The 17,466-nt window shown below is 46.2% G+C and overlaps 1 protein-coding gene across 1 annotated transcript in view; it reads right to left on the reverse strand.

The window, feature by feature from the left end:
• Window positions 1–10,573, reverse strand: part of LOC117529129 (thyrotropin receptor-like) — a 57,428-nt gene extending 46,855 nt beyond the window's left edge. Inside the window, exon 1 of the mRNA XM_034191831.1 lies at window positions 10,412–10,573. Coding sequence (XP_034047722.1) covers window positions 10,412–10,573 — 162 coding nt within the window. The remainder of the gene's footprint in view (window positions 1–10,411) is intronic.
• Between the last annotated feature and the right edge of the window lie 6,893 nt (window positions 10,574–17,466).

Raw genomic sequence — 17,466 nt, forward strand, 5'->3', positions numbered from 1 at the left:
ACGAAGTGGGCCGCCTTGGAGAACCGGTCCACTATCGTTAAGATGGTGGTGTTTCCCTGGGACGGCGGGAGGCCCGTGACAAAGTCCAGGCCGATATGAGACCAGGGGCGATGAGGCACAGGCAGAGGCTGGAGGAGGCCTTGGGCCTTGTGGTGGTCGGCTTTGCCCCTGGCACAGGTGGTGCAGGCCTGGACATACTCCCGGACGTCGGCTTCCATAGACGCCCACCAGAAGCGCTGCCGGACCACTGCCACGGTCCTTCTCACCCCTGGATGACAGGAGAGCTTGGAACCATGACAGAAGTCAAGGACCGCAGCCCTGGCCTCTGGTGGGACGTACAATTTGTCTTTCGGACCTGTCCCCGGGTCCAGGCTCCGTGTCTGGGCCTCCCGGACGGTCTTCTCCACGTCCCAGGTGAGGGTGGCCACGACAGTGGACTCGGGGATGATGGTTTCCATCAGGTCTGACAGCTCGGTCTTGACCTCCTCTTCATGCACCCGGGACAGGCGTCAGATCGTTGGTTCTTCGTCCCGGGGCGGTAGGTGATCCGAAAGTCAAAACGCCCAAAGAACAGTGACCAGCGGGCTTGCCTGGGGTTCAGACGCCTGGTGGTCCGAATGTACTCCAGGTTCCGATGGTCCGTGAAAACCGTAAATGGTACCGATGCTCCCTCCAACAGGTGTCTCCACTCCTCAAGAGCCTCCTTCACCGCAAGAAGTTCCCGATTGCCGACGTCATAGTTCCTTTCAGCCGGGGTCAACCTGCGGGAAAAGTAGGCACATGGATGGAGAACCTTGTCGGACTCCCCGCTCTGGGATAGCACGGCTCCTATCCCCGAGTCAGAGGCGTCCACTTCAACTACAAACTGGCGATTGGGATCGGGCTGCACCAGAACCGGTGCAGTCAAGAACCAGCGTTTCAACTCCCTAAACGCGGCTTCGCACCGATCTGACCAGGTGAAGGGGACGTTAGTGGAGGTCAGGGATGTCAGGGGGCTAACTACCTGACTGTAGCCCTTGATGAACCTCCGGTAGAAATTTGCAAAACCGAGGAACTGTTGCAGTTTCCTACGGTTTGTTGGTTGGGGCCAATCTCTCACCGCCGCAACCTTGGCCGGATCAGGGGTGACGGAGTTGGAGGAGAAAATGAACCCCAGGAAGGACAAAGAAGTGCGGTGGAACTCGCACTTCTCGCCCTTCACAAACAGCCAGTTCTCCAACAACCGCTGTAGGACCTGACGTACATGCTTGACATGGGTCTCAGGATCCGGAGAAAAGATGAGTATATCGTCTAGATATACGAAGACAAACCGATGCAGGAAGTCCCGCAAGACGTCATTAACCAACGCTTGGAATGTCGCGGGCGCATTGGTGAGGCCGAACGGCATGACCAGGTACTCAAAGTGACCTAACGGGTTGTTAAATGCCGTCTTCCACTCGTCTCCCTCCCGGATCCGAACCAGGTGATAAGCATTCCTAAGATCCAATTTTGTGAAAATTTGGGCTCCATGCAAGGGCGTGAACACTGAATCCAACAGAGGTAATGGGTATCGGTTGCGAACCGTGATCTCGTTCAGCCCTCTGTAATCAATGCATGGACGGAGTCCACCGTCCTTCTTGCCCACAAAAAAGAAACCAGCACCCATGGGGGAGGTGGAGTTCCGGATCAACCTGGCAGCTAACGAGTCCCGGATGTAGGTCTCCACTGATTCGCGTTCCAGACGTGAGAGGTTGTACAGCCTGCTGGACGGGTACTCAGCGCCCGGTATCAAATCAATGGCACAATCGTACGGATGGTGCGGGGGGCAGCGTGAGTGCCAGATCTTTGCTGAAGACTTCAGCAAGGTCATGGTACTCGGCTGGCACCGCCGCCAGATTGGGGGGAACTATTACCTCCTCCTTAGCTGTCACACCGGGTGGAACCGAGGATCCTAAATACTCCCGGTGGCAGGTTTCGCTCCACTGAACCACAACCCCAGATGGCCAATCAATCCGGGGATTGTGTTTTAACACCCATGGGAAACCCAAAATCACTCAGGAGGTAGAGGGTGTTACATAAAACACAATCTCCTCCCTGTGATTTCCAGATGCAACCAATGTCACTGGCTGTGTCTGGTGTGTGATTAGTGGAAGAAGGGTGCCATCTAGTGCCCGCACCGACAATGGTGACAGTAAGGCCACTAGAGGGAGCCCAACCTCCTTTGCCCATCTGCTATCCAGCAGATTCCCCTCCGACCCTGTGTCCACCAGTGCTGGGGCGTGAAGGGTTAGATCCCCACTCAGGATCGTGACTGGGATACCTGCAGATTTTTGGGGTCTCCCCGCGTGGGTATTGTGACCCACCCTTAGCCCAGTCTCTAAGGACGAGTGCTGCTGTTTTGACCGTTTGGGGCATTCTCTCTGTGTGTGCTTGGTTGAGCTGCAGAGAAAACACTCCCCACGGATCAGCCTCCTTTGTCTCTGATCTGATCACCTTTTGGCCCTGCTCGTTTCCATAGCAACGTCAGCAGGGGGAGCTGTCGTCACGTGGAGTGCCCTGGCTGTGGAGCGTGGGGAAGGCGGCTCCCTTTTGGACCCGGGAGGAAGAGGGACGGCTTGTGCCTGACCACGCCCTTCGTCTCGCTCCCGTCGGTGTTCTGTTAATCGGTTGTCTAACCGTATAACCAGGTCGATAAGCCCGTCTAAATCCCGCGGCTCGTCCTTCGCCACCAGGTGCTCCTTAAGGACCAGAGACAGTCCGTTTACAAAGGCGGCACGGAGCGCAACAGCATTCCAGCCAGCTCGCGCTGCCGCGATGCGGAAGTCGACTGCATACTTCGCTGCGCTCTGACACTTCTGTCTTATCGACAGCAGCACGCTTGAAGCGGTCTCACCTCTATGAGGGTGGTCGAACACCTGTCGGAACTCCCTCACACACTCAGTGTAAATCATTAGGAGCCGTGAATTCTGCTCCCAGAGCGCAGTAGCCCAGGCGCGTGCCTCTCCTCGAAGCAAACATTATAACGTAAGCCACCCGGCTAGCGTCTGACGCGTACATGACGGGTCGCTGTGAAAAGACTAGCGAGCACTGCATCAAGAAGTCCGCGCACGTCTCCACACAGCCTCCGTACGGCTCCGGAGGGCTTATGTATGCTTCAGGGGAAGGTGGGGGGGTTCGTTGAACGACCAGTGGAATGTCTGTTTCTGGCATTCGGTCAGCAGGAGGAGGTGCTGCAGCAGCGCCCTGAGCATGCGCTTCCACCTGGGCGGTGAGAGCCTCCATCCTTCGATTGAGAACAACGCTCTGCTCGGTAACTAAGTCCAACCGAACAGTAAAAGCAGTTAAGATGTGCTGCAGCTCACCTAACACGCCTCCTGCTGGCGCCTGTGCACCTCGCTCTTCCATTGGCTGTTCAAGCGATGGTTGACGCCCCTCGGGATCCATGACGCTGGCCGAGAAATCCTGTTGTGAAAGTGTAGGAACACGGACCCACAACAGGGGGCGTAAAAGAACGGGCAATGGATAAGCCAAACAGTAACAATTTAATGTTGTAAATTGTGCACAACGGAATACAGACAACAACCAGTTTGGAACTACAGTCAATTACGTTGGGTGACGTGTGGGCAGGCTTGAGGATAGGAGACGCCCGTCCAGAACCGAGCCGGATCCCACACGGCCCTCACCGCCAACGGATCTGAAGAACACCGGAGCCGCCAAGTCCTGGGTCCCCAGGTGGTCACCGTCTCCAGCTGTCAGACCTGGTACTGCTGGCAGAGAACAGAAACAGTACAGGTGAGTGTGAGTACGCACACTCAGTAATCCCACAGTCTGTGTTCTTTTGGGAGGGAGCACCTCCACCTCCAGTCACACACTCGTGCAGCTCCTGTCTAACCACTTATCTGATTGGGGTGTGAAGCGAAGCCGTCGCTGATCACACCAAACGCCAATCCCACAGATAAGGCAACACCCACAGGAAAACGGCTGCAAAGAAGTTCAGACTATTAGTCAGTGTTTTCGGTTTAGCAGAGAAAATTACCTCCAAGGTAGCTGATTTCTCGGCGAGGAGGTGGAGTTGCAGTCCGGCCTTTATGGTGATGGTGATGAGTTGAATGAGTGACAGCTGGTGCTGATGATGAGTGACAGCTGTCACTCCCAGTGGCTCCAGCGCCCTCTCGTGCTTGAAGCCCGCACTCCAAGCAGGGCGCCATCTGGTGGTGGTGGGCCAGCAGTACCTCCTCTTCAGCGGCCCACACAACAGTTTGTTTGTGGTCCTGCGACAGACTGGCGTCCTGTCCTGGGTGTACCCCACCTCGCGCTCTATGACTGCTGGGATAGGCTCCAGCCCCCCACGACCCTTGACTGGACTAAGCAGTTGAAGATGAGTGTGTATAACATTGTGTTCTTTGTGATCTGTAAAACTCCAGTCCTTGTATTTTTATTTTTTTTTTTGCCATCTTTTTGTTTTGTAATTCTTATTTTACTTTCCCTCTGTATCACATTTATTGTATGAAAATGTATAGTCCCTATGAGAAAATGTATGTTTCTATGTTGTGTTGTATTCAATGAATTTTTTTTTGTTAATTTAATCTAATCTAATTTTGTTTAAATAATATTACACACTTTCTGTAAATACTACAAGCTTCATTTCACTTCTCAAATATCAGTGTGTTTATCTGCTATATGATATATTTAACTGAAATTGCTGATCAAAACAACCAATGATTTATAAAGGAAAATCATGGAAATCATCAGGGGTGCCAAGACTTTTACATACCACTTTATGTTATTATGCTTTTTACCCTTTTAAATGAATTCTTTTAGTAAATTGAGCGGGCCACAGCCTCAATTTTATCTAAAGTCAGGGTCTTTTCATAAAGTTTAGGGCTAGTGGCCGATGATCACCTTAGTATTTCTTCTGTTTTTCTTGTTGCTTAATGCTGACAAATTATACTTTATTTGTTGTCTTTCTGATGTCTGATTCTGTTCTTTCTTTCTGTCTGAGGTGTGGCTCCATCCAGAGCAGGAAGTGGGTGTCTTCTACTGCAAGCCTCCCATCCTGTGCACCAGCATGGTAGTTTTTCCTTACCACTGTCACCTGTGCGCTTGCTCTAGGGGTTGGTAAGGTTATACCTTACTTGTGTGAAGTGCCTTGATTCAACTTTGTTGTGATTTGGAACTATATAAATGAGATAAATTGAACTGAAGCAATATTTTGGTTTTATAACATAGCACTGTTACTGCTATTCTAAAAGTTTTAAATGATGTGTTTGAGGCATTGGATTCTAAAACGTTTTGTGTTCCACTGTTTCTCGATCTGTGGATCACAGTCTCTTGTTCTAAACTCTTTACAAACATGGTTTCTCCACCCATGCTGTCTCTTGGTTTACTGATTATTTGGCAAGGATGACACAGTTCTGTTAATGCCACCTTCCTGAGGTCACAAAAGGTGTTCCTCAAGGTTGAGTTTTAGGACCTATTTGTTCATGATTTACATGAAAGGTATATCTTATATGGGTGATCTTAGACTACGGGCACTTATGTCCTTTGCTCATACTGTATGAAAAACAGAAAAAAAGGGGAAATTTCACACTTTTATAGTTATCTTTATAATGAAAGTGTGTTAAGAAATTTGTTCTAGTAGTCTATGATGACTTTTTCACCTTTTTTCAGCATCATTATATGCAAATATTGCAGTTTTGTGCTTGTCCCACACCCAGACTTTTGATCTTCAATGATAAAAATGAATGGTAAAGAAACGTTTTTTCTAATGTTTTAAAATATCTCTGAATAAAATATCAGTAAAATAATCAAAACATAATTGGGGTATTCAATGTCATACAACTGTTGTGATTTTTTTTTAAACAAAATGTAGTTGTCCCACACTATTGCCGTAATTTCCACCACAACACTGTAATGTCCCTAAACAGTTTGTATGAAAGATTGTTTGGGTAGTTTCTATGGAGATAAACAGTGACATCAGAGCACATGTATATAGCGCCAAATCACAACAAACAGTTGCCCCAAGGCGCTTTATATTGTAAGGCAATGGTGTGGTGGAAATTACATTTACAAGGCCAATAGTGCCCGTAGTTAAAGAATCACCCATATATTATATTCCAATTCTAAGGTGGAACTATGCTAGTATACTAAAAAGGAAGAGTAAAAAAGAAGAGTAGAGTAGAGCCACTTAGGTGCCTGGTCTTGAGAATCAGGGATGGTAGGTTGAAAAGCTTTTTTATCCCATGACATATCCCATGACATGACTGATCTGTGCGCAAACCTATCAAACGCCTACTATCATCTTTATGCAGATGACAGTGTAATCTATTGTTGTTCAAACTCAGTGACACAGGCAATTGAATTTTTGCAGTCCGCTTTTGAAGTACTGCAGTGCCGTCTGGAGAAATTCAAACTGGTCTTGAATGCAGAAAAACCCAAAATAATGGGGGGTTTTTTCAAAGTCACCTCTTTCCAACTGAAACAATCCTTCACATGGCGATACAAGCACCAGATTTGGCATGAAGGTTCTTCATAAATCAGTGTTTGATAAAAAAGTGCTGGCCACGTGAAAATCCAATATGACAGCCAGGTAGGGGTCAATGAAGAATGACACAGGGTCAAAATTTAAAAATGCTCCACCTATACCAAATTATGTGATGTTTCTGATCACAAAGATTCCAAAAAGGTATATTTTGGACTATCTATGACTGAATGTTATGGAGTTATGGGGTAAAAACAGCAAGAATGGTAAGAAAGGTCAGTTTCAGTTTGCACAGGAGTCAAAAGTTAAAGCTGCTCCAATTTTGGTAGAAAGTGGTGCAAATATTGGTTGAACTAATAGATTAATAAATGGGAGCAGGGGTGGTGGCCAAGTGGTTTAATGCGCTTGGTTTCAGTTCAGAAGGTTCCGGGTTCAAATCCACCCCTGCCACATTTCTCCATGTAATGTGGAGTTGCGTCAGGAAGGGCATCCGGCGTAAAACTTGTGCCAATTCAACATGCAGATCCACCTTGGATTTGCTGTGGCGACCCCAAGTGCAAACAAGGGAGCAGCCGAAGGGACTTACTAATAGATTAATAAATGGAATAGCTTTGACTGTGTTGAATGCTTGGTTTGCAGAGTAAATGTCAAACAATGTTGACATCCATTGGATTCTATGGCATATGACGTATGTTACCCTGTAACGTGACAACGTGACACATGGTGCAAACTATTCCTTTTTAAACCCCTATTAACTCAACCAATAATTTGCATCACATTTTACAAACATTGGAGCAGCTTTAACTTTTGACCCCTGTACAAACTGAAACCGACCATTGTCACCATTTTTGCTGTTTTTACCTCATAACTCCATAACATTCAATCATAGATAGTCCAAACTATACCTTTTTGGAATAGTTATGATCACACAAATAATGTGTTATACTTTTCAATATGATTGGAGCATTTTTAAATTTTGACCCCTGTGTAATTCTTCATTTACCCTGGCCACCATATTGGATTTTCAAGTGGCCACACTTTTTTCTCAAACACTGATTTATGAAGAACATTTATGCCAAATCTGATGTTTGTATGACCAAGTGAACAATTCTGGCCAAAAGTCATACTTATCTGCGCCACTATAATTAAAATTGCTTGTGGTAAAACTCTCGAGCTAGTCAGCAGTTACAAGTATTTGGGATTAACTATTGACACTTGATCTCCAAATTGAGGGTCAGAAACTCCTGATAACTGCTACCTTCTTGCCTGCACTGTACTACAGTGATGTTGTGTATATGTGTGCTTCTGTCAGGTTTTAAGCCCTGGACCTGCCCCGAATCTGGTTTTGGTCCCCCAGTCTGTGTCTGTTTCCCTCTCTTTGTCCTTCTGTCTAACCCTGAATGTTTATTTTCTGTTTCTTCCACTTTGGTCTTGGTTTTATGATCTGTTACACTTCAGCCACGTTAAGTTCTGTTCTAGTTTAGTCTCTGCTTTTTATTTAGTCATACTGTGTTATCACATTAAGTTTTGAGGATTATCTGTTACTCTTCAGCCACTTGAGTTCTGTTCTAGTTTAGTCTTCATCCTTTACTTTCTGGTTATTCAGTCACTGTCTTGAGCACATTTGTAAATCATGGTTTTCTGTACACTCTTGCCACATGTTGAGTTCTCATCTAGTTTAGATCCAGCCTTTAATTTTCTGTTCTGTTCCTGCCTTTGTTTATTCTGTTACCACATTTGTATTCTAGGTATCATTATTTCCTAATTGTTTAACATTTGTTCTGTCACTGTCATATTCCTCTTTTTCCTGCTTTTGTCTGACAACGCCCACCTGTCACTCCACTCGTCTCACTCAGGCCACGCCTTCTTTCCTGCACCTGCATCTCATCACGCCCTGATTATCCTCTGCTTTAAACCCCTTGTCTTCAACAGCTCACTGTTAGTTCGTTGTGCATTCTGCCCTCGTTCCAAGCCACCTGTATCCTGTCATAGTCTGTGTTTTTTAACGTTCTCGACCATCTGCTTGTCCTTGACCATGTTTCTGCCTGAGCCTGTTAACCTGCTTCTCTGTGCCTGAACCCTGCTTGTTTTTTGACTACGTTTTTGCCTTCTCTGATACACCTGTTTGCTCGTTCTGGAACTCTGCTTGTCACTGACCACGCCGCCACCTCAACACTGTCTGTACTGCCGTCTGCCTGCTTGTGACCCTGTGTATCGACCTGAGCCTGTTTTTTGGATAAAGCCTTTTCCTTAACCCACATCTGAGTCATGCATTTGTGTCCATCCGCCCGCTGTGCCTCGCCACCTCCGTCCCTGACAGCTTCAACCAGTTCTCTACAGTCCTTGACCCTGCTGTATCATTGTGCTTTGAAATTCATTACTGGTTGTAGCCGCCTCACCTACCACTGTGAGTTGTATGCCAAAACAGGCATCCCCGCTTTGAATGTAAGGCAAAATACGCATTGGATGACTATGGTTTACAAGGCTCTTATTGGGCTGGTTTCAATTTATTTATCAAGTTTACTTTGGAGATCTGAAAGCCGTTATGTTTTGCCCTCGAATGATATGTTGTGTTTTCATGTACCTCGTGTTCCCACTAAACACAAGGAAAACAAAGCTTTCAGTTTTTCTGCTCCCTCTGATTGGAATGTCCTCCACTCTGAAATGAAGTAAGGTTAGACCACGGGTGGGCAACGAGGGTCAAGACAGTGCAGGTTTTCCTTGAAACCAATCACCTTAACAGGTGGGTTTGCTAATGAGCTTCTCCCCTGAACATAAACACCTGATCATCAATGAAATCACCTGCTGAAGTGATTGGTTGCAAGGAAAACCTGCACTGTCTTGGCCCTTCGAGGCACATGATAAGGTCACACAAATAAGGTCTAACCCAGGGCAAGGGTTAGACCTTATTTGTGTGAAGCATCTTGAGGCAACTCTTGTGATTTCATGCTGTATAAATGAAATATATTGAAATTGAATTAAATAAATTGACTTGAAACTGTCTGGTTTGATTTCTTTGAATGCCTTCTGCTTGATTTTAAGAGACTGTGTACAGAATTCTTTTGCACAGTGCCTGTGTTTCTAAATTAATTTTATCATCATATTATTGTTACAATGACCAAGCTGATTGTTTTATCTGTATATTGCTTGTATTTATTTGTTTTTAATGTTCCCTTGATGAACATTACATTCACATGTTTTTTCAAGACAAAACTAAACATTACTCATTGGAGAAACGAGTTAAAAACATTTTATTACAATTTTTATCATTGATGTTATGTTCTGACCTTCAGTTTAAATCAATAATGAGGAGACAGACATGGAGTGTGGTTGCTGTTAATTTACTGAAGACTGAACTGAACAGTATACAGGAAATCAGCCCAGAGAGCGTCGGGAGGTTACAGTAGCCTAATAGGGCCAAACTTAATAACGAGACCCCAGCTCAATACTTAACATTTCCTCCCCCCCTTATTCTGTAAGACTAACCCAAATGTTCACTGAAGACAACTATAACACAACCTAGCATTCAAAAAGGATATGACATTTCTTCAGCGAGGATTACAAGTCCAAGCGGTCTGGAGGCCGCCGCTCGCAGAGTGGGTACCGGCGAGGATGGTAAGTCACGAGATGGCGGCGGCAGCAATGGCCTCCGCCGTCGATGGAGCCTGGGGAACCTGGTCTGTAGTGTCATTCTCCTGAAGTGTGGCCGGCAGGTTTTTCGGAGGCAGCCAGGCCCTCCACTGTGTCTGCCTGGCTTGCAATTCAAGTGCGGAGAGCCCATCAGCTCCGTGGGGGGGCCTTATGCTGGCCAACAGATGGTCAGTATGACAACGCCACACTGCATCTTGCTGGTGTGTACTTGGTATGACAGCGGACCGGTGATGGCAACTACCTCCGCTGGCACCCACTTGGGACCCCTTAGGTAATTACAAGCTATACAGGCTCTCCTACGTGGAAAGACTGTGGCGTGACTGACCTACGTCGACTCTGTTCTTGCTGACTGCTCAGCATGATTTGGCTCCTCACTGGAGGACATATGCAGTCCAGTTTGGTGCGCAGCGCTCTTTTCAGGAGGAGTTCAGCGGGGGACACCTTGGTGGTGCTGTGTGGCATGTTTCGGTAAGTCAGCAGGAAGCTGTGGAGTCACTGGTGAAGTAAGCCTTGGGACACTGATGCCCTTAGACTGTGCTTTAAAGTTTGCACAAATCTCTCAGGTGGTGGACGGGTGGTAAGGTGCTGACCTAATGTGTTGAATTCCATTCATTCTGAGGAAAGCCTCCATCTCTTCGGCCACAAACTGGGGTCCATTGTTCACTCACCAGCTGTTCCCAGTATTCCATACCAGCTGAACATTTCCTCCAGTCTCTCGATGGTTTTCCTGGTAGTTGTAGACCTCATGATGGCCACGTCCAGCCATTTGCTGTGGCACGTCCATGACCACCAGGAACATTCTCTCCTCGAATGGTCCAGCAAAGTCTATATGTAGCGCTGCCAGGGCTCAGCTGGCCATTCCCATGGGTGGACTGCAGCTGGTTGTGGTGCGTTTCGCACAGTCTGGCAGGTGGTGCAATGGACGCATTTTCCTCAATGTGCTTGTCTGACTCCAGCCACGAGAAGTAGCTGCAGGCCAGCTTCATGCGCACTATGCCACAGTGCCCAATGTGGGGCTGTTTCAGCATGGGGCTCTGCAGAGAAGGGGGTATGATTACCCTTCTGCCTCACAGCAGACACCCTGACTGTACAGAGAGTTCCTGTTGTCTGACCAAATATGGCTTGGTGTCAGGTGAGTCCAAAATTCTTCTACCTTTTATGATGGCATCCATCAGGGCTGATAACACCGGATCGTTCCAGGTGGCATGTCTCACTTGTTTTGCGGTGACAGGGGTGTCGTCCACTTGCTGGAAGTAGAAGATGTCAGTTTGTCGGGTCACTGGCCTCGCCACAGGGAGCGGGAGGTGGGACAGGCCATCTGTGTTACCATGTAGTTCAGATCGGCGGTACTTGATGTCGTAGTTATGGCCTGACAACAGCAGGGCCCATCTCTGCATTCTGCTTGCGGCCAACGGTGGAATGCCCGTGTGTGGTCCCAGTAAGGCTGTTAGCGGTTTATGGTCGGTCAGAAGCGTGAATCTCCTTCCGAACAGATACTGATGGAATTTCCTAATTCCAAACACAATGCTCAGAGCCTCCCGCTCAATCTATGTGTAGTTACATTCAGCTTTGTTGAGGGTCTTCGAAGTGAAAGTAATAGATTTGTCTGTGCCGTCCGGCATGATGTGTGAGACGACCGCGCCAACCCCATAGGGGGAAGCGTAACAGGCTAACTGAAGTGGCAATGCCGGGTCAAAATGGGTCAGCACATCAGAGTTCAGAAGGGCCTTCTTGGAATCTTCATTTGGCAAGACTCTGACCACTCCCATTTCCTTCCTTGCATCAGTAATTCATGGAGCGGTTTCAATAAAGTGGAGAGATTTGGAATGAATTGGCCGTAATAGTTCAGGAGCCCCAGGTATGAGCGTAACTGGTTTACGTTTGTGGTGCTGGGGCTTCCAAGATGGCCTTGGTCTTGGAGGGGGCCTTGTGTAGACCCATGCCATCGATCCCATGGCCCAGGTATTCGATGGAGGACTGGAAAAACTCACATTTTTCCTTGCAAACTTTCAGTCCATATTGCCTCAGCCTCTGTTGTGTCCTGTCCAGGTTGTGGGAGGGTGGTCGGCGTTGTCCCTCCCCATGATGAGGATATTGTCCAAGTAGCACTGTACTCCCGGTAGCCCAGCCAGATCTGATCCATGGCCTTTTGAAAGAGTGCGGGGGCTGACGTGAATTCCAAAGCCAAACAGTAGTATCAAAAAAGGCCCTTATGCGTGCTGACTGTCAGTAGTTTCTTTGGACTTCGGGGTCCACTGACATCTGCAGATAGGCCTGGTTCAAGTCAATTTTGCTGAATTGTTTGCCGTTTGCTAGACCGGTGATCGATGAGGGGCAGCGGGTAATGTTCATTTTGCAAGGCTGGGTTAACAGTCACTTTGAAATCGCTGCAAATTCATAGGCTTCCATTTTTCTTAAGGACAGGCACGATTGGGGTAGCCCAGTCACTGACAGGCACCGGTTTGAGCACCCCACTATTTACCAGACTGTCCAGCTCCTTTTCAACTTTTGGTCGCAGTGCGTATGGGACCGGCCGCGCTTTAATGAATCGGGGGTTGCTCCCTGGTTTCAGGGTCAGCTTTGCAGTGATACCCTTCATGTGCCCTAGTCCTTCTGTGAAGAGTTCACCGTGTTTCTTTAATACAGCTTCTAGAGCTGTCTCTCCTTGGCTCAACATGCGGACGGTAGGCCAGTCAATCCGCACTTTTGAGCGCCTTGGGGCAACTGTTTGTTGTGATTTGGCGCTATACAAGAAAAAAGTTGATTGATTGGTTGATTGACTTATCCATCCATGATCGGCCGAGCAGGGACAGGTAATTGCCTCGAACAACGTATAAGGGCAGCTTTACACATTGTCCATTTAGCTCCACTTTGACCTTGACCAAGCCCTTGACAGCCACTGTATCCCCCGTATAGGTCTACAGCACCACCCATGCTGGTTGGATTGGCAAGTGGTGTAAGTATTCTTGATACACTGTCTCTGAAACAAGTGACACTGCTGCCCAGGTGTCAATTTCCATCCGCACTGGTTTGCCCTCCAGCAAGGGTGCCGTCCAGATAGCTGTCAGACCCTCCAGCCAGCGAAAGAATGTGAGGGGCAACTCATCATCTGTGGATTCACTGGCACTAGCTTCTTTTTCCGTCACATGCACTGTTTTCCTTATGTGCAGCAGCTCTCTTTTGTTTGTTACTGTTTTTTCTGCATTGACTGAGTTCCCTTTTTCTTATTACGACAGGCCTTTTCAATGTGACCTTTTTTTTCCCACAGGCATGGCACTCCAATTCTTTACACCAGCACTCTGCTGCTGGATGGCCTTGTTGGCCACAGCAATAACATGGCCTCGTTGTCGAGCTGTCCTCTGTACTAGCTACCTTCAACACCTTAGTCGTGGCTGCACTCAACTGTTGTGCCTCCTTTGCAGCCATTTCCATTGACATACTTATTTCAATTGCTTGGTCAGAGTTAATTTGTCCTCAGAAGTTTCTCTGAGTGGCCTCGTTGCACAGTCCACAGACCAGCTGGTCATGAATGGCATCATTAAGCGAGTCCTCTTTAAATTCACAGTGCTCCGTTAACTTCCTGAGCGCAGCAGTGAACATAGTCACAGTTTTCCCCTCCTCCTGATTACGTTTCTAAAATCTGAACTGTTCAGCAATCATTAAGGGCTTAGGTGAGAAATGTGCACTTAGAGTTTTAACAATTTGGTCATATGTGAACTGTCCTGGCTTCTTGGGCTGTGCCAGTGCTCGGAACAGATTGAAAGTCTTTGCGCCCATTACTGTTATGAATGTAGCTACCTTTTTCTCCGTGCTGATTCTGCTGGCAAGAGAAAGAATTCAAAACGCTCTGTATATGTGCTCCATTGCTCCACAGTGTCATCAAACAGTCAATGTTCCCCAATACACCAGCGATTGCAGAACGATTTTCCCTGCACTGTCCTCATCCGATTGTCTGTTGTCTGGCCCTCCAGATGAACTTTCCTGTTCGGTGTTGTTTCCAGGTAAGCTTTCGATGCTACCCTCCCGCGGTTTTGTCGCCCGATGCACTGCTCATTAGGCAATGAACTAATCTACTGCGCAACAAAACGTCTATTTACAAAAACGAACACTCTCAAACGTCTTCATGTGAGATCAGACGCATCCTCGTCGCCAGTTGTTATGTTCTGACCTTCAGTTTAAATCAATAATGAGGAGATAGACATGGAGCATGGTTGCTATTCGTTTACTGAAGACTGAACTGAACAGTATACAGGAAATCAGCCCAGAGGGCGTCAGGAGGTTACGGTAGCCTAATAGGGCCAAACGAGACCCCAGCTCAATATCTAACAACTGACTGAATCCAATAATGCTTCAAAACAAGCTCTTTTTTACAGACAAATTTGATCTGTCAGTGTTTGGTTGCTTTATATTTTATTTTCATTTATTTTTTGTAAATAAGTCCGGGGCAGAAATTTCTGCCCAATAGTGACGTCACACACAGGAAGTGTGGACATTTATTTCAATTTTTTGCTCCTCGGTTTTAATTTGGTGTCAATTCAAAAACACTGAACACTTAGGCAAAAAACTATTTATGAATAGAATTTTATATGGCAGAAATCAAGTCAATTTTATTTATATAGCGCCAAATCACAACAAACAGTTGCCCCAAGGCGCTTTATATTGTAAGGCAAAAGCCATACAATAATTACAGAAAAACCCCAATGGTCAAAACGACCCCCTGTGAGCAAGCACTTGGCGACAGTGGGAAGGAAAAACTCCCTTTTAACAGGAAGAAACCTCCAGCAGAACCAGGCTCAGGGAGGGGCAGTCTTCTGCTAAGACTGGTTGGGGCTGAGGGGAGAGAATCAGGGAAAAGACATGCTGTGGAAGAGAGCAGAGATCAATCACTAATGATTAAAAGCAGAGTGGTGCATACAGAGTAAAAAGAGAAAGAAACACTCAGTGCATCATGCAGATAATCAGACTGACAGATTCTGTTCCGGTTCTTCTTAAATTTTGTCCTTAGAAAAGGTTCACAGTCAGTTTGTACTATATTCCTTGCAGAGCTCAGTGAAGGCAAAATGTCAAACACATAGCTGGTAATTGCTGAGAGCGAGAGCTCCACGCTCAGGCTGCAGAAAAAGCTGGTGTAGGAGCGGCAGCAACAAGGAGGATGTCAAGCCTGAGCTGGGCTCGACCACAGGTGTGTGGAAACACCAAAAAGTTAGAAGAATATTCTACTTCTGGAAAAGTAGCGAGGCCAAAGCTTACCGTGTGGATTAACTGAGTTTCTGGTGATGATGGACTGAAGAGAAGGGGCTGAAATACAGGCGCTGATTGCATGTGGAACAGGTGTGTCAATCAGCTTGAGGCGCGCCACCTGTGCAGAGAGGAGAAAAAGCAGCAGCAGCAGACAGAGCAGGCAGCCTACAACAAATAGAATATTATGATATAGCCTAGATTGCAGACGGGTATTTTGCAAACACTGTAAACACATACATTATACATAAATACACACTAATATGATGGAGAAGCAGACAGTGGCAGTAAAGTCAACTATATTAGTAATTTGAAGCGACAATATACGATTAGGCTATACATAAAATAAAAAAAATAAATAAAAATAAAAAAAAATATATATATATATATATATATATACCAAATACTGACTACATTATATTTCCATATAAAAACATAACGAAAGAGATGCTATATATCAGAGAAAATGAAAATATATAAATCATGCTGCAATAATATGGAATCACCGGCCTCCGGAGGATGTTCATTCAGTTGTTTAATTGTTGTAGAAAAAAGCAGATCACAGACATGACACAAACTAAAGTCATTTCAAATGGCAACTTTCTGGCTTTAAGAAACAGTATAAGAAATAAAGAAAAAAAATTGTGGCAGTCAGTAACGGTTACTTTTAAATAAATTGTAAAAATTGTTAAATTTTCATCCCCAAAACTAACACCTGCATCAAATCAGATCTGCTCGTTAGTCTGCATCTAAAAAGGAGTGATCATACCTTGGAGAGCTGTTTGCACCAATGTGGACTGAACATGAATCATGGCTCCAACAACGGAGATGTCAATTGAAACAAAGGAGAGGTTATCAAACTCTTAAAAGAGGGTAAATCATCACGCAATGTTGCAAAAGATGTTGGTTGTTCACAGTCAGCTGTGTCTAAACTCTGGACCAAATACAAAAACATGGGAAGGTTGTTAAAGGCAAACATACTGGTAGACCAGGAAGACATCAAAGCGTCAAGACAGAAAATTTAAAGCAATATGTCTCAAAAATCAAATTGCACAACAAAACAACGAGGAACGAATGGGAGGAAACTGGAGTCAACGTCTGTGACCGAACTGTAAGAAACCGCCTAAAGGAAATGAAATTTACATACAGAAAAAGCGAAACAAAAGCCATCATTAACACCTAAACAGAAAAGCAAGGTTACAATGGGCTAAGGAAAAGCAATCATGGACTGTGGATGACTGGATGAAAGTCATATTCAGTGATGAATCTCGAATCTGCATTGGGCAGGTGATGATGCTGGAACTTTTGTTTGGTGCCGTTCCAATGAGATTTATAAAGATGACTGCCTGAAGAGAACATGTAATTTCTACAGTCATTGATGATATGGGGCGTGCATGTCAGGTAAAGGCACTGGGGAGATGGCTGTCATTACATCATCAATAAATGCACAAGTTTACGTTGATATTTTGGACACTTTTCTTATCCATCAATTGAAAGGATGTTTGGGGGATGATGAAATCATTTTTCAAGATGATAATGCATCTTGCCATAGAGCAAAAACTGTGAAAACTGTTGGGAAAGTGTAGTGACACGGACCCACAACAGGGGACGTAAACGAACGGACAATAGAGGGAGTTAAATTAGAACACTTTACTGTTGTGAATGTCACAACCACACACAGCAGATTATAGAATAGATACAAGTCAATGAATGAAGGTGTCGTGTGGGCAGGCCTCAGACGATAGGAGACGCCTGTCTGGAGATGAACCGGAACCCACACGATTTCCACCGCCACCGAACCCGAAGGATACTGGAGCTGCCAAGTCCCGAAGTCCCCAGGTGGCCACCGTCTCAGCGTGTCGGATCTGGGGCTGCTGGCGGAGAACAAAGACAGTCAAGTGTGGGTGTGTATACACCCCGTAACAATAACGTGGGAATTCCACCTCCACCTCTAACACACACTCGTGCAGCGTCTGTTTAACCACTTATCTGACGGGAAGTAGGACGAAACAATCGCGACCCACGCCGGTCCTCTGGTTAGACAGCTGCAACACAATAGCTCTTGGAATCAATCAATACAGGCAGAGAAAGTTACCTCTCAAAGAAGTCGATATCTC

Source organism: Thalassophryne amazonica, chromosome 17 (genome assembly GCF_902500255.1).
Source record: "Thalassophryne amazonica chromosome 17, fThaAma1.1, whole genome shotgun sequence".
NCBI lineage: Eukaryota > Metazoa > Chordata > Actinopteri > Batrachoidiformes > Batrachoididae > Thalassophryne > Thalassophryne amazonica.